Here is a 24580-nt window from a genome sequence, read left to right on the forward strand (position 1 = left end):
GCAAAGAAGTCGATACTGTATTAGGTATCAAGTGTTAATGGATTGAGGAGACTCTGTAGGTGAAATGGTGGTAGGAATTTGAGTTTTCATTATAAAAGATTATTTTATGCAAGAGCACAAATAGGTTGATAAGGGGATGTATGTTACTTGGTACGTGTGAGAGATCTGCAGTGAGTCTAGATGGAGGTTGTGTATGTGAAGATGTCTCCTTTTTAATAAGAGGGTGGAGAAACCAACGCAAGTTGCGTCATGAGAATGTATAGCCTTCAGCAATCAAATGCCTTTTCACTGTAGTTTTTCATCACTGATATATAAAGAACCAGGAAAAGACATCTGAAAGAAGCTCCTATAACAAGTGAGCTTAGATCAAAGGTATCAGGAGAGAGGAGAGACTCATGAAGCCTCTCACAGGAAAGCAGCTTAATTTGCACTTTTTGGAGGACCATCAAATGGAAGACAACTGATAGCTGGAAGCTGATGTGCAGTGCAGGTTTACTAGCTCCTCTCTGTGGTCTTCCCTTTACATGTTGGAAGATTCCCATCACATAGCAGCATGGAAAATTCTTTCTAGACTCCCAGTGCATTTTGATTCCTATTATGAGTAATTTTCTGTCTCCTTTGACTATGAGTAGACCGATTTCCAAGTATGTGCATCAGAATTAGGTCCTTAAGACTAGATGTTGTGCATCCGCATCCCACCAGACCTTTTTCTCCATCTAGCTTGCATTGAAAAGAACAAAATGCTCTTTAGTCACCAGCTTCCCCCTTTGTTTAAAGTTTACCATTTCTGCATAACCTTCTGTGGTCTACAGTGTTTCTGTCTTTGTAGCAGTTAGCTTCTGTGGCTTTTACTGACTTGGTGACACTTCCAAACTTCTAAATCTTTGAGCCCAATGTCTTGATGGAAATAATTTTTGTTGTGCTCTGTTGAGTGGTGGGTTTTTTCCTTTCTTAATGTATGCAGTGTACTGCTGAGCCAGGCAGACGTGAAATTCCTTCTTGGGACATAGAGACACATATATTTACACAAGACACATGCAAGGTGCCATTTGGCAAAACCACAGCTTTCATTCCCTGCACATCCTTGTGTTTCAAATGTTTGGGAGAGCAAATATCCCTGCGCAGTCTTTACATGGTCTGCTGGCTAGAACTGCCATGGAAAAGAGAGGCTAAATGGACTAAGTAAAATACAACGGAGTGGAGATCTGGGAGTTTAAAAGTTCGGGGTTTAATAAGTAGATGGGAAAGCAATAACCCACATGCAGTTCATCGTGGACATGCTCTGGCTATTAGTGAATTAAAAGGCTTAGAGGAAAAAATAAAAAAGAATAGATTTTCTCAAACTGTGCATGTATGGAAAGATCCTGTCTTCTCAATGGAGTCATATAATCAACGATGAAAGCATGTTTACAATAGGAACAATTCAAGTACCCTCATCACCAAATGTGCAAACTTCTGTCTTGAAAGAGTCACTCTGGAGTTCTTTTAACCTACAGTCCCCATCTAACTACAGGCTGCAGTGAAAGCCCTGGTGGTGTCCATTTAGAGCAACAAAAAAGGCAAATCAAAGGGGACAAGGGCAGGTGGGTGTGTACATAGCCCTAAGTGGTGTATAGTTGTTTTATACCTTACACCAATAAGCACAATGACATTTATTTGGGGGATGTGTGTTGATTTGTCCTTGTTCAGCTGGTCTCTGGGAGCACAGGTTGTTGATCAGTCTTGTGTGTGAGAGCAGGGAGTTTAAACCAGAAAGACTGACTGCAGCTTCTGTGTGTTATGTGTGGTGTTCACATTGGAAAATACAGCTATCTGGTACCCAGATAGTGTGACCAGCTTCAGCTAGTGTTAAAACTTGTGCATCTAAATAGTACAATGGATTTGGTAGAGCCAGCTTTGTACAGCGCGGCAGCAGTCTTGCATCTATGACATCCTGGAACATGTACTGGAAGGTGAGGCACAGGTTGGAGTCAGTTGAAGATGGCAGTGGTAGAGAGGGTTTCAAACCGAGCTTAGAAATGAAAGGGAAATGGAGATGGGTGGAGAAGTGGGAAAGGAGAATGGGGCCAATGGCTGTATGTGTGTCTCTTCCACTATGTTTACTCCTAAGGTGGCAGAGGCACCCCTGTTCTCCTGTGTTTGGCAAGGCAAGAAGAATCATAAAGATATATCCTACCTATCAGAAATACTGAGAATTAAACCTATTCCAAACACGGTCTCCTTTAAAAAAAAAAAAAGAAAAAAGAAATACATCAAATTTCATTACATTCAGCTTATATTCTCAAAGTGCCCATTAGAAGGGTTTTAGGATTTCCTTTTAATTAAAATGATGTTTGTTGAGCTTAATATTTTCCTAAAACATTTATTTTAATGTCTTTTCCCCCTATTACTAAAATCCACACAGTGAGGAAGGATAACTGACCACAGAAAAGGCCAGATGTGCTGAGAACAATATTTTTCAGATTGCCTGGCAACAGGCAAAAGGTGACTCTAGGCTGAGGAGACTCTGGAACAATGAATGTAATGACAAGACCTGTGTTTCATCAGGCTGCAAAAGGTTTTGTCTTGATGGCCACAAAGGAGGGCAATGATAATTTTCAGTCTGCTCTCAGCTCTGTTTGGGGGCATAATTTAGAGGTCTGAGATCCAAATAGGAAGCCAAGAATGCTGAGTTTCAAACCTCAGTGTAGTAAAAGACTCCTTGTGATAGTGGACAGTTATTCTATTTCTCTGACAATCTGTTCACTGTTACATAAAATGGTTATATTCTTACACATCTAACTCAGAACATCAGCTAAGGCTATGAAGTTGCTGGAACCTGAGCATGTGGCATGTGTTTTTCTGAATCTTGGCCATACTTGCTAACTTCAAAAAGTGTTGTGAAGGTCTCTGCTGGAAATCTAAACTACATAACATTACAAGCCATTTTAGCAACAGAAGATGTAGTGTATTGTTACTGCGTTCCATGCCTGCCTGTTGGACTCCATGATTACCTTTAAAATATCATTAAAAAGTCAAATATGGGAGCTATATTATCCACATGCTTGAAGGTGAAGAGGTTACAGATCTCTAAATTACTGAAATGTTTTCAAATTGTTTAAGTTAGACTGATACAAAATTAACCATGCTTCTTTATCTGGTAACGCCAACCCTACTCATTCACTCTTTTAAAATACTGTGTGTAGTCCGCAAAAAGAAATTGCACAGAACAGAAATAAAATGCAATCCAAATAACTTGTTTTAAAAATAAATTGAACATGAAATAACAAATATAGATGTAGCCAACACTTAGGGTCCAGAATTCACTAGAAAGACACACATGGGTTATATTTATCTTCCACAAGTGTTTAAGACTGATACTCAACAATTTATTTCACTAGCTGGGTTGTTTTAGTTTACAAGAGTTTTCTTAGCCCTTCTGTCTTCACTCATATATCAGTGTGAAAGTAAAGAAATAAGTATTTGTGTTATAGGATTTTATAGGATGGTTCAAAAAAACTTGGAGGAAAAAGATCCTTTTTTATTCTAATCTGATTGAATGCTGTTGGTTTTAACCCTAATATTTTATAGATTTGTATCACCTGTATCTATTTTCAAATAGGCAGAGGATCTGCCACCTCTGTTTTGCTACACAGATGTAGGACAATTTGGGTCTTCACTTGACTCTCACTATACAGTACAGTCTGCTCTGTAATAAAGAATCTTTGGCTATCACTGTGTTTTTATTAAGACAGTGTACAAGTATTATAAAAAAAAATGAAGCCAAGTCTTTATCAGCTGTATGAAACAGGCCTTAAAATGTGAACAGCTTGCAACTGATGCAGAGATCTAGGGTGAACCTGGAATGTGGTGTGAGCTGCTTTGTTCATTGTTAAGATACGAACTTTTGAATGCAGCAGTAAAAATTTAGTGCTGTGATTATTAACCACTTCAGTCCTCAGGTAAGGACAAACAGCAACAAAACAAACTCAGACATCTCTTGGCTTGATACTTTGGAGGAAGAGTCGTTGCCTTCCTTCGCCAGTCTAAATGAACCAAAGGAGCTGTGCCTGACAAATGGTCATATTGAAAGTCAATATTTTTGACTCCCTGGGCTGCCCAATGGGCTTAAAGAACTCCATGATTATATTTTAATATTTTTAGTAACTTTGCCATATATCATTGACTTTGATAGTCACTATCTGTGTAGTTGTTTCGTCAGCATGATATTCAGATCCTGCATTTACTACCTGGACGTGAAGACTCAGATAATTAATGGAAAAAGGAAAGAATTCTGCACCTTAATGCACTGTTCTGGGTCTATTCAGTTCCAAGGGTTTTCTTGCCACCTTCTACCCCGGGAAAGAAACCTGGTGGTGCACAGTATTCATATCACACAGAGATTGAATCAAAACACAGAGAGAATTCCAAAAATACACAGGGCAAAACTTATCTTGTAATAAGAAGATAGAGTTTTCAAAGCTTTGAGAGAGTATACATTTACTTATATGAAGGGTCATGGTCAGACAATCTGGGACCACATCATGTTTATGTGATTTTAAAAAAGGTAATCTTTCATAGTCAAATGTTATTGGAAGTCTTGGACTGAATTAAAGATCATTGCAAAGGTCTCTTAAAGTGCAGAACTTTTTCAAGTGGTGAGAAGCCTAAATGTCCACAGAGGTTTGTTGTATACCAGAAGGTGCAAAGACTGCACAGAGGTCAAGAAAAGATCTGAACATCCCCTCTTTTGGGTCTCCAGGCCAAAATCTGGAAGTCTGCATTTAGGTAAAGTATGCTTAAGGCTGTAATGTCATACATGGCTAATCTCACCAGCCTCCTGAAATGTTTTTCTTTCTCTTAAGCTGTGTCCACCTGTAATAGAAAAAATGTAGACCCAAACTCATATTCCTTCTAATAGTGGTTCACTGAAACTGAAGGAGAAACCATGTTTTTTCACGAGGCATAGGAAACTCTCCATGATCACAGTTGGACTTGCCTTGGAGGAGGTATAAGAACAACTTTAGTGTCTGTTTTCTGGCCTTTATGCTACTTTTCTGTCCCTCAGCCTTGGTGTTGTAGGATTAAGACAGGACCTCCCACTCACCATAGAGAATAGCATGACAGGCATAAAAATCTTTGGGAAAATGTTGATTTTGTTGTTCTTGAAAATGTCAAAAATGCTATATGTTCATGAATAATTTTGAAGATTCTGTGTTTTGAAGCTGTCAGTTCATTCATTAGAGCCTTCAGACATGCAGCAGAGGGCTGAGTATCTCTTTTAATGCCGTTAAATTCCTGACTGTATAGGAGTTGTGGCAGTCACTCCAGCCATACATTACTGCAGATTATTCAGCGGTAGTTGTGTTGAATGGGTTGCTGAGTATGGGTACAGCACTCTCCCTATGATATATGGCTTTGCTCTGTTGGCACCTTTTTAGTTAATAATTTTCTCTCAGTGGAAAGCTTTGATGGCCTCTTCCAGTGTGGATGATTTTCACTTGTTTGAGAAAATCTGATGCTGTTTGGTCTTTCACTTGTCTCACGTGACTCATCAAGCTGCCAGTAACTGTTCCACTTCTCAGTGTTGTCGTGGTAAAAACATCACATCCAAACAAAACCAAGAATGGCAATTTTTTTAAAAAAAAAGTAATAAAAGTGATTAAAGAGAATGAAGCAGTATGAAAAAAAAGCAAATGACCTAGTTTGGTCTTCACCACAAAACCCACAATGCTCTGGGGAGATCTAAGTATGTTAAGCAAATATTTCAAATCTATCTCTATTTTGAATGTGAGTCATTTCAATTATACATCATTTCAGTTATTTGTCCATTGGCCTTAATTAGGTAAACTCCAAAGCACTGCAGCATGTGTTTATTGTTGAATAATTACCCTTCTGGTAAACTCTTGCTCTTATCTTCTTAGCCTTAATAGCTAATTTTATCAGGAAGAATGAAGCCTTCCTGAATGGTAAGCAAGATGTTCCCCAGGGAAGAAAGAGAGCTATAGCGCTTTAGTAGGGTTGTTTTAAATGTTGATCTCATTGTTACACAGACAGGTTTCCCTTTGCGTGAAAAGAAGTTCTTTTTCCCTAGGAGAACTTACCCCTAGCAGGAAATGTAGGGCTGACTCTGCAGATCCCGACCAGTGTGAGCCATCCTTCCTTGAGGTGTGTAGCCGCATCACAATCAATGGGCCCAATTCTAACATGATTTAATCTGGCATAAATCAAGAAAAACTTCCTCAAGTCAGTTACTCCAGAATGAAAGAAGCAAGATATCAAAAATTGAACTAACTTGATTACTCATATGGAAGGAATTGTCTGATTGCAGCCTTTGCACACTACTGTATCAACCTCTTCCGTTCCCTTCACGAGCATTTAAATGTAAAGATATAAATCAAAATTGCAGGACAGAAAAAGAGAAAGACAAAAGTTACCTTGAAGGATTCCACTTCCATGAGATCCTTCTGGAAACCATTCTGCTTTTATTAGATTTACTCTCTGTAAATTAGGATTAGTTTTTTATATGGATTTATGAAATAGCTATGGTTCTACTGAAAGCAGGATGAAGCCTCTGGTATAAGGCAGGGAGTATGTGCTCTTTTCATCTGTTATTGGTAAGTTACAGTATGTAGGTTAAAGGCCCCTCGATACCAGTGAAAGAAGAGATCCAGTTCCAGACGTGGAAAATGCTTAAATCTTGTGTATGCCAGCCAGTGATATTAATATTGTATAAAACAGCCAGTTGTCAAAGGGCCAGATTCTGTTCTCAGATACACTGGTGTAAACCAAATTTTTCTCTTTTTTTCAAAGGCAGTGAATTTGCTTTCACAGTTGAACCTAGACTACGGTTGTCTGTGTTTGGAGACAATCTCTCATTTCTTGTTTTAGTCGCTGCAGGGGAAAAAAATAGTGAGCCGCTGGTGTTGTTCCTTGTCCATCATTGTTCCAGCTCCCATGTGGTGGGCACATTTCAGAGGGCTTTGCTGCAAGTGCGATTTCACTCAAGGCACTGTTTTGCAAGAAATTTTTAGCTCTTAATGAATTTGTAAGGTACTTTGTGAAGGCAAATGTATGGTGGATTGGCTGAAGACATCATTTCACAGATTTAGCATAAGTGTTCTGTTCCTTTGCAGGGAGAAAATGTATTTTCTGATTTGACAGCTACAAGAGAAGATAATAATTTTTGACAGCACAGGGATAATGTTCGTGTTATTCTAGGAAATCTCCGTCTTCGCACAAATAGGTATCAGTGTGTGCTACAGTTGGTATTGCTGAACTTTGGTGGAAGCTTCAAGTTTCAGTGTTTTGATAATATGATAAAATTGATAAAATGCATATTTAGAAAGCCCTAATGAATTTCAGACGTGTCTTTTGGGGAATGAAAGAAAGAAAGTGTTTTTATTACAAGTCCAGGATAAATCTTAAATGTTTTAAAAGAATCCACAGTATTTTTGAGGGAAGATACATCTTGAATATATTCCAGGTAACATTGCTGATGGAAAAAGTGAGGAACTGTGAATTGGGTATTTTAAGTATGACTGATTTACCAACTTGTCTTGGTGGTGTGGCCTTTCAAACTGTATAGGACTTATTTCACCAGTGTGTTTAGATACCCTTTAAATGTGATTTGTGTACCCAAATTAACAACCACAAGTCTGATTATACAGTTGGGCTAAGGTAGGTATTACCCCTGAAGTGAGTTAAATTATGATGGGATGAAGCCAGAATAGGATGGAATAAAGCCCAATGGAGCTGTGGACTCAGAGGATATAATGGTAATTTATGTCGTGATTAACAAGCAGGGCAGAGCTAATTGTCACAAACACCCACTGTAAGCTAAAGGCATCTGAAGTGATCTTAACTGCCTCGGTCCAAAACCACCAAATACAACTGACTGCCCTGCGCAGGCCAAAAGATGCTACATTTTTGTACAGAGTCATTCAGAACAGTCATGGATTATCAGTGAATTGAGGTCTCTGAATATAAACCTGAAATACTAGAACATATATATTAATTACCATGAAGAAGGCTAACAGCCATTTTGTATAATTTAAATACAAATTGTTTTCTCTTTAAAATCTCATCTATCATTCCTAAAAATCTTATGTGGGCTTTTTGTTTATATAAAATAATGCTGGCCTACACTTCCTAAGACTTACTGCATGCCTTGGCATTGTGATGGAGCTGGGTAGGAAAAACCCTGTATTGTTTTTCCAATTTTAGAGATTCTGACTTCTTAAAAAAATAAAAAATAAATGGTCAAGAAATGTAACTTATCAGCCAAACACTGAAAGCTTTTCACTGGGAACAGGGAATTGTATTCTGGAAATGTCACAGTAATGCCTCACGAGACTTGTAATTTGGGTGTCACATGTACCCACTCTTTTCTATGGGTCTGGATGCTTGCCTGGACTACGTCTTCATCTGCCATGGTCTTCCCTATTACAATGGTGCCGTGGAGCATGATGGGGAGGCTGTGGAGCCCAGCCAGTGGAGGAGAATGGACTTTTGTGCTGTGATCCTTTTCACAATTTCTCCAGTTACCGGAGACATTTTCTGCCTTCCCCAGTCACCTGTTTCTTCTCATTTATACTCACCAAAAATCTGAATGTGATTCTCATCACTTTCAGAGTATTCATGGACTGTAATTATAGAGGACCACAGCAGCTCAGGCTCTCTCACTTGCCTTTCATTAGCTATAGGGATAGCAGCTGTCCAAAGAGGAAATGGGGGTTCATGTATGTTAAGGGTACCTTTGCTCTGAGGAGCTGTGCTGAAGCAGTAACTGACTAAAATGAGCACAATCTCTGATTGGTACTTCATAAATGATGTAACAAAACTGCAGTGATTGCAAAACTTCACAAGTACAATTTTACTTACCCTTATGTCATGAAAATATCATTAACTAGATACTGTGATATCTGCTTAATTATGTAATATTACAGCTATTTAACATAGGTGTAAAATCTATATAATATAGGTGTAAAACTCACTATAGACGGAGTGACAAATTGATTAAGAGCAGCCACGCAGAGAATGACTTGGGGATACTGGTGGATGAAAATTGGATGTAGGCTGGCAATGTGTACTTGCAGCCCAGAAGGGCAACCGTATCCTGGGCTGCATCAAAACCCTCAGCAGGCTGAGGGAGGTGATTCTGCCCCTCTACTCCATACTCATGAGACCCCACCTGGAGTACTGTGTCCAGCTCTGGGGCCTCCAACATAAGAGGGACTTGGACCTGTTCGAGCGAGTCCAGAGGAGGGCCACGAAAATAGTCAGAGGACTGGAACACCTCTCCTATGAATAAAGGCTGAGGGCATTGGGGTTGTTCAGCCTGGAGAAGAGAAGGCTCCGGGGAGACCTTATTGCAGCCTTTCAGTACTTAAAGTGGGACTATACGAAAGATGGAGAAACACCAGTCCGAAACAATTCTATAATTCTATATCAATATATATCTGTTTTGGATAATAGCACAAATTATAGTGTTGAAATGGTAGAAATTGTGCTGTCAGTGGCAGGTCCAATGTGGGTTTCAGCCGAAGGACCAGACCTGAGAGCAGTGTAAAGTATGCTATTTGTGATGAGAATGTTTGTAAATCCTATGGCTACTTAGAGGAATCAGTTTTGCTCAACTGCAGCTGTCTAAAAGTCAGGTACTCAGTTTAAGTTCCATGTTTAAGCGCCTTCTATAGTCAAGGGAGAGAGGAAAGCATGTCCTGAAGTTGCATGAGCCCATCTTAGACTCCCATTTTGATATGGCTGAATGACATAGACATTTTTTGGCTAAAACTCATAGACAGCAAAACTATGGTGAGATGAGTTGTGCCTTGTAACGCTTTAGTAAAGGGCAAACCTTGATGCTTGTGAGAATCGGTGATTTGCATGAAACTGAGCACAGGCTTCATCTTTTCTACCACTTTGACTGCAGAATTAATTTTCTTTCTCAGTGTGCATCACTCAATGCCTCTGTAGAGAATGGACTAACTACAATGCAGTCTAGCTCTGTAGTACCCATCACCACAAGCACTGGGTACAAGGGTGAAGGAGTTACCTTCTGGACTCTGCATAAAAGCTGCAGAAATATGCTTGCCGTTAGTATCTGACACCATTACATTTTGTCTCCATGAAAAAAAGAGATTAGAGGGAGATGTAGTCTTTTAAAAGCCTGATTCATATACGATAGTGAAAATGATGGTAAATGGCTATTGTGGCTTTTTAGCTAGCCTCTGAAGGCTAAATATCTTACAAATACTTTTATAGATGCTTATCTCTGAGTATTTGATTAGTTCACTGGAGGTAAAAAACCCAACTAATATGCGTCAAATTAAAGAGAATTACTAGCATTTGACCAATCCATCTAAATTCTCAATTTTCCCCTTGTCCTCTCTTTTTAGCTAGATTATAATTTGTGGTTATAAAGATTTCTGAAGAATATTGCTATAGCTCTAGTCTGTTTTTCCAAGTCTGGTAAAATGTAACATTCACCAGAACAGAATATATTATTATTAGTATTAGCACTTATAATAATAGCTTGGAAAATACAGTTAAATGTATACATTGAAACAAAACTAGTTTCCATTTTTCACACTGTTGACCTGACAGTAGAAACATGCCCATCTAAAGTCATAATCAGAGATAATTGTCTGCAGAGAAAAACTTGACTTACATCACTGTTTTCAGAGAGCTCTTCTCCCTGAAAATAAAAGGATTCTGAAACATTCATCTCCAAAATCTAACACAGGCAAGGCTCTACCATAAAAATACACAGAAGAAAGGCAAGCTATCAGACTAAGTTTTGTTGAGTTAGATTATGATGTGTACAATAGCCACAAAACTTAAAAAGAGAAAGAAACGACCATTGTTCACAGATCCAAATTCCTTTGGAATTAATTTTTGCTTCCTTGGGAAACCTTTCATTTCCACTGTTATGTCATTTACAATAATTTTACTAGGAGATCCAAAAGAAACATGCAAAGTATGCAGATGAGCATACAAAGTAATGAGTATAGAGAGTTCTTAATCAAAGGCTTATGATTTTTTCCTTTTTTGACAGTGAATGGTGGCTACAACCATTGTAATTTGATCTCTGAGAAGAAGAACATGACAGAAATGGAGATGACAAGTAGCTCAGTACCTGTCTGCAGACAAGGTCTATTCATCCACACAGGAAACCCGCTTATGCGAGACCACACACTGTCCTGTGAGAGACTGCTTCATGTTGGTCAGCTGAACTTGACACACTCGGATATAAGGTATTACTGCGAGTTTTATTGGTTGATGTACTTTGCTGGAGTGCTTCTTTGTTGGAACTATTTCCCAGTAGCATCTGTGGGTGTTACATTTGGAGGAGTATTTTTGGCTTTTACTTCATTTGGAAGTCCTTTGGATGCTCATTTAACCACACTGCTCATTTGCAGGTTCACACTGCAGGGACATGCACGTGTGCAGAGACAACTGTCCAAGGCAGTGCCAGGAGTCATCACTGTATATGCAGCCACAGCCACTTGCATTGAAGTTTAAATACAGCTTCTGGTGGGGCTGGGGGGAGCTCTTCCAGCGTGCTCAGAAGTCAATGAGAGTTTTGCCAGGGGCTTAGGTAGTGTCAGACTTGCCTCCTCTGGACCTCTACTCTCCACCCCAATGCCATGTTGTTTCCAAATTGCAGCCTGGAAGGCAGGGTTAGATACTTACTCCCAAACCAATGTCTCCCATATGGCAATTTGGCATGCCACCATCAAACCTACAGGAAGCCAATGCCACTTTTATTTCTACAGCATTTCCTTTAATGAAGTATTTTCAATGTTCCCATACAGCCACATCCTTGGTATTTGCTTTTAAGGCTGTAATGTGAAAATTTGGTCTCTGGTTTTGATATATACACTGTAGTTGGATATGCTATGAACAGAATCTCTATTTAAACATTTGCTATAAATTAATTATATGAAAACACAGAACTCCATTATTTTTTTTTGTTGTTACAAATTTAACATTACCAGATTTTAAACAAGTGCCCTAAACAGACATCCATTGTGAATGGAAGCCTGCTATAAATTAAAATCTGTCCATCTATTTTAATTACACTGCTTTTTGGCAGGGGATATAATACAGAATAATCTTGACCTTTTTGAAGAGCTGTAGAAAAGAAAAACCTCAATAAAGCTGCAGCCTTTATCTTAGATACTTGGAATAATTGGCACTCTGTATGTGGAACTATCAAGCCCAAATTTCCATAGTCGCAGCAAGAGGAAATATGGCCTATAGCTTGGTCTTGGAAATCTGACTGTTTCTGATTTTATTATACATATTTATGTCTCATTTCCCTTTTCCGTTTACTGGTGGCATAAGAACATCTGTGTTTTCAGGAGGAGGCACAGCAATATGGCAAGCAAGTGGAAAAAGCTTGTTTGTTTGTTTGTTTGTTTGTTTGAAAAGGACAAATAATATCCGTGCCACATAACAAAATATTCTGCTATCGTACAAAGATTTGTAGATGCTGTTGCAGCTGGCTATAAGTCTGCTCCCTCCTAGCTTCTTTATGACTGTATGTGGGAGTGGCAGTTATCAACCTTTTTTTATTCTGTCAGTGAGGACAATTATGAAACAAAGATAATTAGGGCAGGAGCAAATAAAAGGCGGAAGAGAGTACTCTGCTTAGATCTTTTTGAACCTTTTTATAAAATCTATAATGAGGAAATGACAGATACCTGCATACCGGGGATCACAGTACCCACCCTCAGTAATATGAGCCCCTTTCCAGCCCCCATTTGGAAGAGGATTCCCAGGACAACGTAAAGGATTGTCTGCGGCATAACATGAGACAGTAGCAGGCCTGATTCTCTCCCCTTTGATTTGTAGCATGGTCTAAAACCTTGAGACTCTGCTGCTTCTAACCAACAGTTTGGAAATGTTTGGAGAATATCTTGGAAGGACGCTTCCATTTCTTTATGGGTTGTTTGTGTGTCCCACTGGTCATGCTTTGCTTGTATGTCCACCTGGCTAACACTACTTTTGTCCATATGGGATTTGCAAGGTAAAGCCCAGCTCTGCTCTTACGGACCTCATAGGCACATTGTCTGATTTTTATCAGCATGCTCCTCATGAGACACATGGTACAGAGCCAAAACCTTGGCATGTGAGAGAAGGTGGACAGCAGTTGGGATGATTTCTGTTCATGGTGTTTGTGATACTAAAGGTTCTTGACAAGCAAGCAACAGAAAACATGGTCTTTCCCTGAAGATGTGAAAACAGGAGAACATAACTGAGTGTGAATACCCATCAGGTTTCAGTGAAGTCAGTGGGAGCCAAGGGTGCTCTGTGCCTCCCCAGATTTCAGCCTTTGTTGACTGAGAAGAATCAAAATAGATGAGAGAAATAGGGCTGAAATGGACAGATATCTGAGCACACAGAGTCAGGGCAAACTATTTGGTTGTTCTGTCCAGCTCTAGCAGCTAACTCAGAAATGAAGGGAGATACAAATCCAGCAATGTCTCTGGGGTGAGCTTTGAACCACTCTGTATTTCTAGGATATGCAACATCCAAGGAAAACCCAAACAAACCAAAGAGCACCTCCCCTAGCCATCCAAAATCTCCCTCAGGATTTGGGGTTATGATTGGCTTTGTCCTTTTTTTCAGTGCACTCAAACTTGTTATCCCCTTCAGCTTCTCCCTGAATCACTTTCTCTCAGAAACTGTTTTCTAGGGATGACTGCCTTAATCCAAGAATCACAATCCCTCTCTTTCCTGGCCCCTTTTCCCTGTTCAATTAATAGCTTTTAAGTCATGCAATGTAATTGCTGCTACATGCTATCTGTGAATGCAATGTGTGTGGGACTGGAAAAGTCCTAATACCTTCTTTACCACAATTGGAGTCAGCACACAGCTAATGTTGGCCTTTTGTCAAATAATCCATTATCAGACACAGCAAACCCGCCCACACTATGCTCAGTGCTCAGCATATAAAAGCCAGGGAAGACATCAGAGCAGTCAGATAGTATTGCAAAGGGTCCCTGGATGTGCAAGCAGAACAATTCCCTACAGCTTCTTAAAACTGTCAGTTATCACTGATCACACTTTTACAGTGGCAATTGAAGGCATGTATGTTTTGTAATTAATCTGGAGATTTCAGATACAGTTGTCTTTTCCTTTGAGGGCAGCTGGGAACTGCAGTCCTTCTGGCATGGTGCTACTGGCCTTGTGCTCTGGCTCCAGTTACCACGTAAGGGAGTCTTTTTGGAAACACTGCTTTAGTATCCTCTGAGAGCCTTACGTTCAGCTTTCCTGTGCTTAAGCAGCAATTCTGTTGCCTCAGACTGTCCATCCCTGGTACATGGATGCTCCCTGAGAAGAGTTGTTAGTGGGTATATTCTCCTGCTGACCCCACTCCCTTCCAGGGTTGCTTATCTGGAAGTCCGCCAGAGCTGCTCACGCTCATTGTGTGTCCACACAGTGCTCTTTACACTGTCCTGCTATCCTTTGTTCCTCTTGCTCTCCTCTTGGCTGTTTGTTTCATATGCATTTATATTTCGCCACTGTCCAGAGATTATGCTGCCTGTGTGTACCAGGCCTGGAATCTGATCCCTGGCTGTAACAACAAGATGCCATTACAGGAGCAAATAGTCAATGGGTATAAGAGGAGCCACCCAGCAAGTTGCATGCCAGACACCTTCCCCTAGGACAATGATAGCAAAATTCTGCCAGGAATACAGAGAGTTTGCATTAATGCAACCTTGATGTTAAGTACCCAAACACTCAAGCATCAGGAAATTTGAAAGAATGCCAGATTCTCCCAGCAGAGTTAACTAACACAGGGTATATAATGTATTCAAATATACAGTGCTACAGACGAAACTCTAGCTCCCAGAAAAGATTTGCTTCTGATCTGCACAAGCAGCCTGTACTTATTATTATGTAGGCAGAGCATGGATGGACGTGGCTGTGGCAATGAGAAGCATGAATCCAGTGCCTTCGTCTCATTTGCTTTTGAGATTCCAGCTTGCCTTTTGATTGAAAACTCTCCTCTTTTGTGTGTCTCATATTCTGCACTTCACTATCACAGCAATACAGTCCTGCCTCTGAGTAAGATCTTGTGCTGAAAATGCACACGGATGTTGCTGGGAATTTTGGAAACGTAACGTTTGGCAGGACAGGGATGTTTGTATCCATCGTACAGGCACGCTGCACTGACTCTAGCCTGAACTCCTCACATAGATTTCTGACAAGATGGGAGCTTTACATAAAGCTTAATGATATGACACCTGTTATCACAGGCTGCATGAAACGTAAGGCTTGGGTTAGCTTTATATGATGTAAGAAATGTATTGTGTTTACTTTATCCTGAGGCTTTGGGACCATTGAACTATGATACAAAGTGAATTATTTAGAAAAGTTCTTGTACAGAAGTAAATAAGTAAGTAATAGGAAAGTAAGTAAGTAATAGGAAATACCGTGCCTGGCACAGTACGCTGTAAAACCTTTCTCAGAATGAGTGTAAAACAGCACACTTTCTACTGAGCAATGAAGCTACAAGAAAGCAGGGCAGGGTTTCCCAAATATGTGCAATAAAAGGTTTTTACGTATGCATATGCCACATATTTTACAGACACATGGTTCTACAAATGTTAAAAAATGTTGTATGAATACTGTTGGGTTTGTTGGTTTGGGGTTTTCTTTTTTTTAATTTACCATCTGTGAAACCAGGTGCTTTAAGTTTACCCTGAGACCAACTGTGGAAACCTAAAGGGAGAAATTATAACTAATGGATTATGGAAACCTCTAAAATTTTTAAATGTAGTCTTTTTAAACTTCTGGTGGCAAATGCAAGATCTGATTGTTCTGTAGCAATGAATGGTGGGGAATTTCATTTCTCTCATGATCTTAAAGGTTTTTATATATCAAGCCCTACTGGCTACAAACTGTTGGAGCTTAGAAACCTGTCACTAGTGAATGCAGTGTTGAGAGTTGTGTGCCTTAGACAGGTGTCATTTTTTGACAACCTTAATTTCATTGGAAGCAAATGTTTTTGAAGCTCTTTGTTGTTGTTTTTTCTAGTTGGTAGTCCTTTGAGAGCTGAGAGCTGTTACCAAGGAAGTCTTAGAAGTCGTCCCAGCTTCCCATCTTAATGTTAGTGGTGGATTAATGGAAATAATAGTGATAAAATAATTTAAGTCATAAAATGAATGCAATTTATTCAGCAGCTTTGCAGTTTAATATATGTATATGTCCAAAATACCTTATTCATATGTGTTTTAAAATGCGTCCAATTTGTCTTAGCTGCAGTGTCATACACAAGTTGCAAAGTGGGCAGGTGTTCTTCAGCTTTTGTGGTGCTAGCATCAAGAAAGCGTAAAATTCATTTAAGTGGAACTTGTCAGCATAAGAGCTGTGGAGCACCTCTCTAGAGGGTTTATTAGTCAGGTACAGCTTTGCTACACACAAATGTACAGTTTCCTCTTCTCAATCTGGCACATCACTGCATGATGAAGCCATAGGTTAAACCCTACCATGCTTTAGGGTTATGTAAGGAACACCTGCTGGTCCTAAGGAAAAACACAGTTGGGTCATCCACAGTAAACATTTATAGCTTAGATGAAGTGTTTTATTTAAAGGCATAAACCAATTGCTAACTGCTTGGAAGAAAATGTTAGGAGGAAATGTTTCCTAAATGCTGTGTTTTTCTGAAATGTCTATGTGGGGTTCCTCAAGGTTCTGCTTCCTGAGTGGTTGGATTCAGCACACACCAAAAGGATTAAAAATCACTTCTGCAGAATATCTTTTGATTTGCAGACCCATGTAGACTTTAATAGGAAAAATGGAAATGGGAGTACAGACTGCCAGTTTAAATCTACTACCAGTGGTGAACTTTTCTTAGTTATCTTTTGTAGACCTTTTAGAAGTAAATACTCAGCTGATCTCTCATCGACTCTGGATCACTGGTTGAAAGTGAGCCATTCTTCCTTCGTGTTCCTTTTTCCCCACTGATCTTGGTCCTTTTCTAATTTAGCAAAGGGAAGCATCTCCCTGACGTGTAAGCAAAGCTCAGATAGCCTTTTCTGATTAGTGTGAACACGAATGCCAAGGCATTTTCCCAGTGTACTCTGAGGAAAATGCCGATATTTGAATATTTCAAAAATTCCCAAAGCTCTCAAACTTCGTTCTTGGCTATTGTGTTGCCCAATCTATTATGCATTGAAAACCTAGATTGTGACTGATGAACTGCCCGTAGCAGTGGAGGTGAGATTGTCTATTCTGTGCATAACCCAGTGTGTAAAATTAATCCTGTGTAAAACGATGCCACCTTTACAAGGGTTGTAGAGGAAGCATTTCAAAATTTTTTGGTGTAATTGCTGCATTAGGCAACATTCAGCAGAGAGCAAGTGCTTCCATTCTCCAGGGCTTAACAAGTGTTGTGTCTTGCACAAAAAATCATAAACCCTGTGGTAGTTAGTGATACTTAATGAAAACTGTATTACAGGTCACCCAGGTTTCAAGACTCAGTAGATTCTGCTGCTCCATGCCTGAATGGAAGTCACCCAGCTCAGCACATTAAACAAGAATGCCTGAGTGATTATAAGGTTCTGTCTGAGGCTTCCACACATAGGAGGATTACGGAGGGGATGGAGCTGAGAGCCTCTGGTAGTCTGCATCCTGAAATAGACCTAATGAATAATAGCTTTACAAATTCACTTTCATCCTACTTGTTTAATAATGAACATAGCTCCTCCCTCGGTCCTTTGACACTTGGCACCCCTCAGCACTCAGCCAGGCTACAAACAAGCAACCTGAAGAAGAGATGCATTTCTGTTGTGCCGTCTTCAGCTGAAGGAATTGATATTACAGCTATCATCCGCACATCACAGACGTCACTGGTCACCTGTGTGAATGGACTGCGAACTAATTCAGCTGGCATTTCCTCTCATCCTGTGGAGATCAGTCATCACAGTGCTGAAAAATCCTCTCGGCCCCAGTCTTGCTCTCAGCCTGGAAACCCTTGCAGTATTCCCTCCCCTCCAGCATGTCTTGTACCTATTTCCGCTGAATGTGACAGAGGTGACTGTGAGCAGATACAAATGCAGCAAGTCGAGGAGAATGGAAGCCTCAGCCTTATGATGAATGGTACTGGCATTCCTCATCAAAACACCTTGCACAGCACCCAGAAGGTGAGTTTCTTAAAACAAGAACCAGCTGATGATTATTCTTCCACTGCTGATCTTTTTCGACATCATCAAGGGCTGCCTCCCCCTTACCATCTACACCAGCAGCTAAGTCAAACTCAAGAGGCACTGCCTCACTTACAGACCTCTATGTCTCCAAAGTCCCTTCAGCCCAGCGACGGGGATGAACAGGACCTCAGCAATGGCAAACAGGTCTGTCGGTGGATTGACTGTAGTGCCACTTACGACCAACAAGACGAACTGGTCAGACACATAGAAAAGACTCATATTGACCAGCGGAAAGGAGAGGACTTCACTTGCTTTTGGGCAGGCTGTGTCCGCCGTTATAAACCCTTCAATGCTCGTTACAAACTGCTGATTCATATGAGGGTTCATTCTGGAGAAAAACCAAACAAGTGCATGGTAAGTCTGGAATATATTTGTTTGAATAGAAACATACTCCTCTGCTGTCTTTTTTGCTCCCTCTTCAATCTTATTCCAACATAATTGTTGTGCTTTCTTGTAACTTAGTCTGCAGCAGGCTAAAGGGGAACTGGAGAAAACCTTAATCTAGAAGGAAATGTCTGAGTAAGAAATACTGTAGTTCTTGGAAAAGGGATTCAGTTTCCTTATATGAGAGCTTAACTTTTAATACAGTACTTTATTTTTTTAAATATTCATTAAAGCATTAATAAAGTGATGATCAAAGCACGCAGCAGTCATTTAACGTAAAACAAGTCACTCAGCCTCGGGTGACATTTTTAATCAAGAAACATAAAACACATCTAATGAAATTCTTTTCATACTTTCAGCTGAACAATAACCCATAGAGTCGTGAGTGCAAAAGTTTCAAATCATAGTTTAGAAAAGAAAAAGAAACTTGTTAAGGATTTTAAACAGTTAAAAAAATAAAAGGAGTATCTTTAACTGTATTTTCAAAGATTGTTAGGGACTTTTTTAATTTGCAAAACTGAGCTTTAAAAATAAGTAAAAACCATTGTTCTCTTCTGATCAAGAAGATGTAAACAACATCAGTGTTCCAAAAAGAGGATCTTGGGAATAACACCATCTCTGCATCTGCCCACCATCATGACAATATGGCCAAACTAAAATAAAAGTTAATGACTTCCATTAAGCTTTCCACATGTTTGAAACAACAATGATATAAGACCCTAACTGAAACAGATGAGGCAAAACAAGTTTGACATAAGCTTCCAAATTGGGCCATGAAATTTGGAAAGTCTTATTTGTAACACCCACATGTGCACGTGTGTGCATGCATGCACATACACACAGGCACACGCACACAAGTAAGTACAGAGAAAGGGAATGATTATGGCAGCAGGTTGTGGTTCTTGATAGGCAGAATTTTTGACTGTATGTCTATTTTATTGTTTTGATGAGAAAATGATATAATGGCAAATACTTGTAAGGAAATTAGATCAAGACAAACTTCTCCGTGGCAAGCTGTAGCTTTCTATGGAGGAATAGGAAAGAATGTTTATATAAAAAGCTTACTTTTCATTAGTTCAAGAAAAAGCTTCCTGGCCTGCAATAGTTGTGGAAGGGAGAAGGAAGAAAACCACAGTATTCAAAATGTTTTACAGAGAAAAAATTTCTTTGTAAGTGGTCATCCTGATTATCTTTTTACTTCCATTGCGTAAGTGAAAAATGTTATCTTAATGTCTGTGCTGTTCAGTGGTTCTTCCCTAAAATAATACTAGACACAACACAGATATTTAGAATACACCATCAAGTTGTCTAAGATAAAATGGAAAGACTTTAAGACTTACCTGTTTCTTTTTCCTTTGAGAGAAAGAACTGACTTGCTCGTTTCCAGAAGTAGCTCAATTACAACTTGTAAAAGTACAAAGGAATTTAACTTCCTCTGAATATCTTTTTGGTCATAAATCATCAAAGGATGATGCAAGTTAGTTGCCTCTTTCCGAACAAAAGTATAAGCAAGCTGTGAAAGCATACTTACAGGTTTTATTTTAGCCTACTTCTTGTCTTCAGTGTTTTTATTATCTGGAATGGGATCAGTCTTCTCCCCACTTTTGTCTCACACTTTTGAAAAAGAAATACTTAAAAAGTGAAACCCTGGTTAGCTTTAATATGATGCTGAAAGATTCAGTAGACTCCATGGCTGAGGGAACTTTTGTCTTTTTCTGCAAAATGCGCATTTGACAGGTATTGTTTAGCAGATTTCTAATGTTACATTCCCATTCCTACAGGAAACTGGATAAACCAGAGACATTAAATCATGTGTTATCTTAGCAAATGCTAAAAATTTCCTTCTTTCAGTTATGTCCATCTGCATTAAGAACTGGCTTTTGATAACATCTCAAGGTTTAACGTTGTGAATAGGTTGGAAAAACCTTTGCATCTGATATTGCAGACAGCCTTCATGGCACATGTATATGGCCTTGGCATGTAAGTACATAAAGGTCTGTTTTATTTGAGCAGATGTTGTAGTTGTTTCCATACATGGAATGGCCCAATCAGAACTGTGAGCTTGACATTGCACAAGCCATAGTTAACTCTTCTGTTTCCAGAATAAGACCTTTCCACTGTCCACAGAAATATTCATGTATTAAATATTACAATGTGGAATCCTGTGTGGAGTAGAGCTGGATCTAAGACAGCAGATGAAAAATATGTCTTATTTGCAAATTTAGTTTTCTGCCCTGGAAAGACCTTGATCTAGCAGGGGCAAAATCCAAAGCTGCAACATGGCTCCTTAAATGTATTAATATCAAGTGGGGTTTATTTGCCCAGTGAATTCCATTCCACTTTAAACAAGGGTTGCTGTGCAGTGTTTCATTGTGTGGTGATGTCATGTCATTTTAAATGATGGCTTTTCTTTTGATGTGGTAATAATTGTGCTGTTATTCCTGCAAATTAAGAAGGCAATTTATTCTCTCATGTCTACAGAGGTCTAAGATTTTGTTTGTTTTTGCTGTAGCCCTGTTAAAGTAACTTTACATCTCTTGGTATCTGTAGTAGAGATTTTCTTTTGCTCTTCACAATTACTTTCTTTTTAAGCCCTTGATTTTGTTCTTCTCTATAAGATTACTGGCTGAGTAGGTATTGAACTGCTCAGGAGAAGCTAACAGCGAGCAGCACCCCACCCTCATACATGAAAGTACTTTTCCATGTAAAATTATTAATTTCTTATGACAGGCTTTGCTACTATGTACTGTAATAGACAAAGGAATTTTGGAATTCAGGCTACTTGAGAACAGGAAATACATGAGACATTTTGATTGAAAAGTAAATGGTTCACTAAAACTGCAGTTAATCCTTTTATTATCTTTCCAACAGCAGTTTCCACAATACTTTCATGAGGTAAGCTTCCTTCAGTCCAACTGTAACACTCTCATCGTTACAGCTGGTTTAAATTTAGCTAGCCTGCTTCTTTCTTTACTGCAGACAGTCGACAGGCAAAACAGTATCTGGTGTAGAGAACTACTGATGTTTCAGGCCCATATTCTGCTTGCTGTGTTTCATTGCCAAAACCGATACTACGAGGATTCTGTTTTCATATTCTATTAAATATTCTAATTAAGTGGTGCCTTCTCGTCATTGTGTCCCTAAGTTTGGTTTTTCCTAGGGCTCTGCAAGTAGTCTAAAGGAAGCTACCTAATCTCTTTGCAATATCCTGTTATGTTTCATACTTAACTCATGTTATTTTAGTTTTATTAAATTTGGGGTTCATCTGCATTATAATCAAAAATATATCCAACAAAAATAATGATGCAATGCCTTTAAGACTATAACTTCTGAAGATTAATTTCATGCTTTTTTAGATTTGATGTCCCAGACAATTGGAATTTTGATTGTCTGAGACAGCAAAAATTAGCAAGCTTAAACGGTTTTTATTTAAAACAAAAAAAGTTTCTCATAGCTGCATCTTTTGCTGTCTTTCAGTTCTTCCAATACTTCAGTGGGTAGAACCCTACTGATCTCCAGATATTGCATCCTCAGTTTAAGCCTCTGCTTGTAAATGTAAACACAGAGCTGCTCATTTAGTTGTCTAGAATTGTTTGGTTTGGACAAATCCATACTTGGCTTATCAGTTTACCCTCTTGCACTCTTGTGGCTTCATAAAGAGTAGAAAATTAAGTTCCCATCACCGCATGAGTATGTGCTCAGGGAACCTATGGTGCAGGCCTCCATGGATGTGAGCAGGGTTAATATATTTATCTTTATGTAATTTCTACATATGCAATTAGTGTTTATAGAAATTTGGGTATCATAACATATGTGATACCCATGAAAGGAGCTGGACAGTTATAATAGCCATTGTTGATGCCTCTAGTTCATGTATTTCAAGGAAAAGAATGCCTCCTGAGTATGTTCTAGATCTGTCTGTGACATTGTGTTCCTGCCTAGATAGTTAAGACTTTGAAGCAGAATCTTTTTTTTCTTGTATATATGCAGCATATTCAGTTTGGGAATAGTCTTGATGCAATGATTTGGGTGCTGTATTGTACACAGTGAAATTCAGCACTTGTGCTTGTCAGTTCTTTTGAATCCCTAAGGGTGAGACCTATAGTGTCTTACTATAGGTACTGCATTAGACATGGGGAAGTTGAGACACAGAGAAGATAAGTAACTTGCCTAAAGACATCTTTAGACAATTCTAGCATTCCAGCACAGATCTGGTGTTCAAATCACTACATCAGACTAATGAACTATTTGCAATTTACCTATGAAACAGATTTTTGTACAGATTGCATAAAAGACAGTGGTCCTGCTGAACTTCCTGTTATTTTTACTGTACATCCCTGACACAGGTGGTTTGGCATGTCATAAACCTGTGAAAACTTCATGGGCAGCAACCTGGTTATTACAATTACAGGAGAGAGGGGCCCGCTGAGCAGATCAGTATTATTGCTTCCGCTGCTAAGGAAACCGATGCGGAATCTCTGTTCTCAGTAGATAGCAAGTATTATGCTGTCTGCAGTCAGTGGGGAGCATGTGTCTAACCACGCATGGTGAGTAATGAGATCTCTACAGGCTACATCTACAGATGAGTCTAAGGGACAATCTTGCCTCTGCAGGGCAAATAGGTCTGCATGCACCACTTATATGCTTTTGAGTTACTTCACCTAAACAATAAGTTTCCATGCCTGACTAGAGGGAATGTTATGGAAGTCTGGAAAGCTTTTTCAGCTTTTTGAGTGCAGGGTGTCATGCACTGATGCCAAAGGAGTGCTTTATAAAAAAAACAATAGTATTAGCCTCACTTTCTTGCCTTTGAAGTCAGTAGTAGGAAACATCTATTCTATCAAAGCTGCCTCACCAGAGATCTCTCTTTTTATTAGATCTCTGGTGGCTTTTTCCGATACTGTCAAGGAACTGCAGCAATTAAAACATTCTGATTAGAGGAGTAGACAGCAATTCAGTGGTTTTGTGAAATTACAATGTTTGTTTGTTCACAAAAACCACTACAGATTACATGACAGTACAAATGAGTTTAAGCATGCACCAGCACTGGAGGGCAGACTGGCAAATGGCTTTAGGCTTGGCACCGTGTCAGCTCATGCCCAATGGCAGTTGGTGAATTTGAACTCTTGTCTGTCCACAGGAGAGCTCCAGACCAGCCGAACTTGCAGAGCAAAAGCTGTAGAAATTATTGGGCCCAGATTCCACTGTGGGTGGGATGTCCCATGTTTCACTGCAGTAGGACAGAAATGCAAATCTGTAGTTCTTAGTGCAGAGAGGAAGTACAGCTCAGTGGTCTGGCACAATGGTATGGTGCCTTCAGGGGCTTGAGACCTGCCTTCTTGAATTGAGCTGCAGAGGGAGTAGCTGCCAGGCTTTTCCCTTAGGGATTATCAACTTCCTAATGTGATCCTGGGATTGCTGACCTTCAGGACATTCTGTGAGGTGCATCTGCTCTATCAGGTTGAAAGAAAAAGGTGTAGGATCCTGGGCCAGGTGGACTACTGCTCCTACCAAGCAGGGCTAGCTGCCTTTTTTGTTATTTTCCAGCAGTTTGATATGGGTTGGGTCTGGCTGGTGTACTCTCAGGTGTTTTTGTTTGCATAATTATAAATAAATACAAATGAAGTAAATTCCAGCTGTTGCTTCCAGCACCCAGAATAGTTTTCAAGTTCAGTTGTGTGCCTTAAAAATGTTCCACAGGACACTGAAGAGATCTGAGAAATGCAATATGGTAGTTACAGGTATAGCATGGAACTTCCATGGAGGGGACTTTCAAATACATACTTCCTTATCCTACAAGAGCATTTAATTCCACAAGGTTTTATCCCATTTGACTTGATAAATTACTAAGTAATTTAAGACCTGGTTAAAACAGAATTATACTGAAGTTTTCCTGGTGTATTTATACAGACCTGGTCACTGTGTGTAGATATTGCTGTTCATTCAGTCTTTTAAGCAAGAAACAAAGTGGGATAGTAACAGTAATATCACCA

General features: G+C 39.4%; 1 protein-coding gene across 2 annotated transcripts in view; it reads left to right on the top strand.

Moving 5' to 3' along the window:
- Positions 1-24580, top strand: part of GLIS1 (GLIS family zinc finger 1) — a 215307-nt gene that overhangs the window by 88704 nt on the left and 102023 nt on the right. For both annotated transcript variants that reach the window (XM_075097589.1, XM_075097590.1), the window contains exons 2-3: positions 11039-11237; positions 17456-18557. In XM_075097589.1, the coding sequence (XP_074953690.1) occupies positions 11039-11237; positions 17456-18557 (1301 nt within the window). The remainder of the gene's footprint in view (positions 1-11038; positions 11238-17455; positions 18558-24580) is intronic.

The sequence above is a fragment of the Phalacrocorax aristotelis genome, chromosome 6, assembly GCF_949628215.1.
Source record: "Phalacrocorax aristotelis chromosome 6, bGulAri2.1, whole genome shotgun sequence".
Lineage (NCBI taxonomy): Eukaryota > Metazoa > Chordata > Aves > Suliformes > Phalacrocoracidae > Phalacrocorax > Phalacrocorax aristotelis.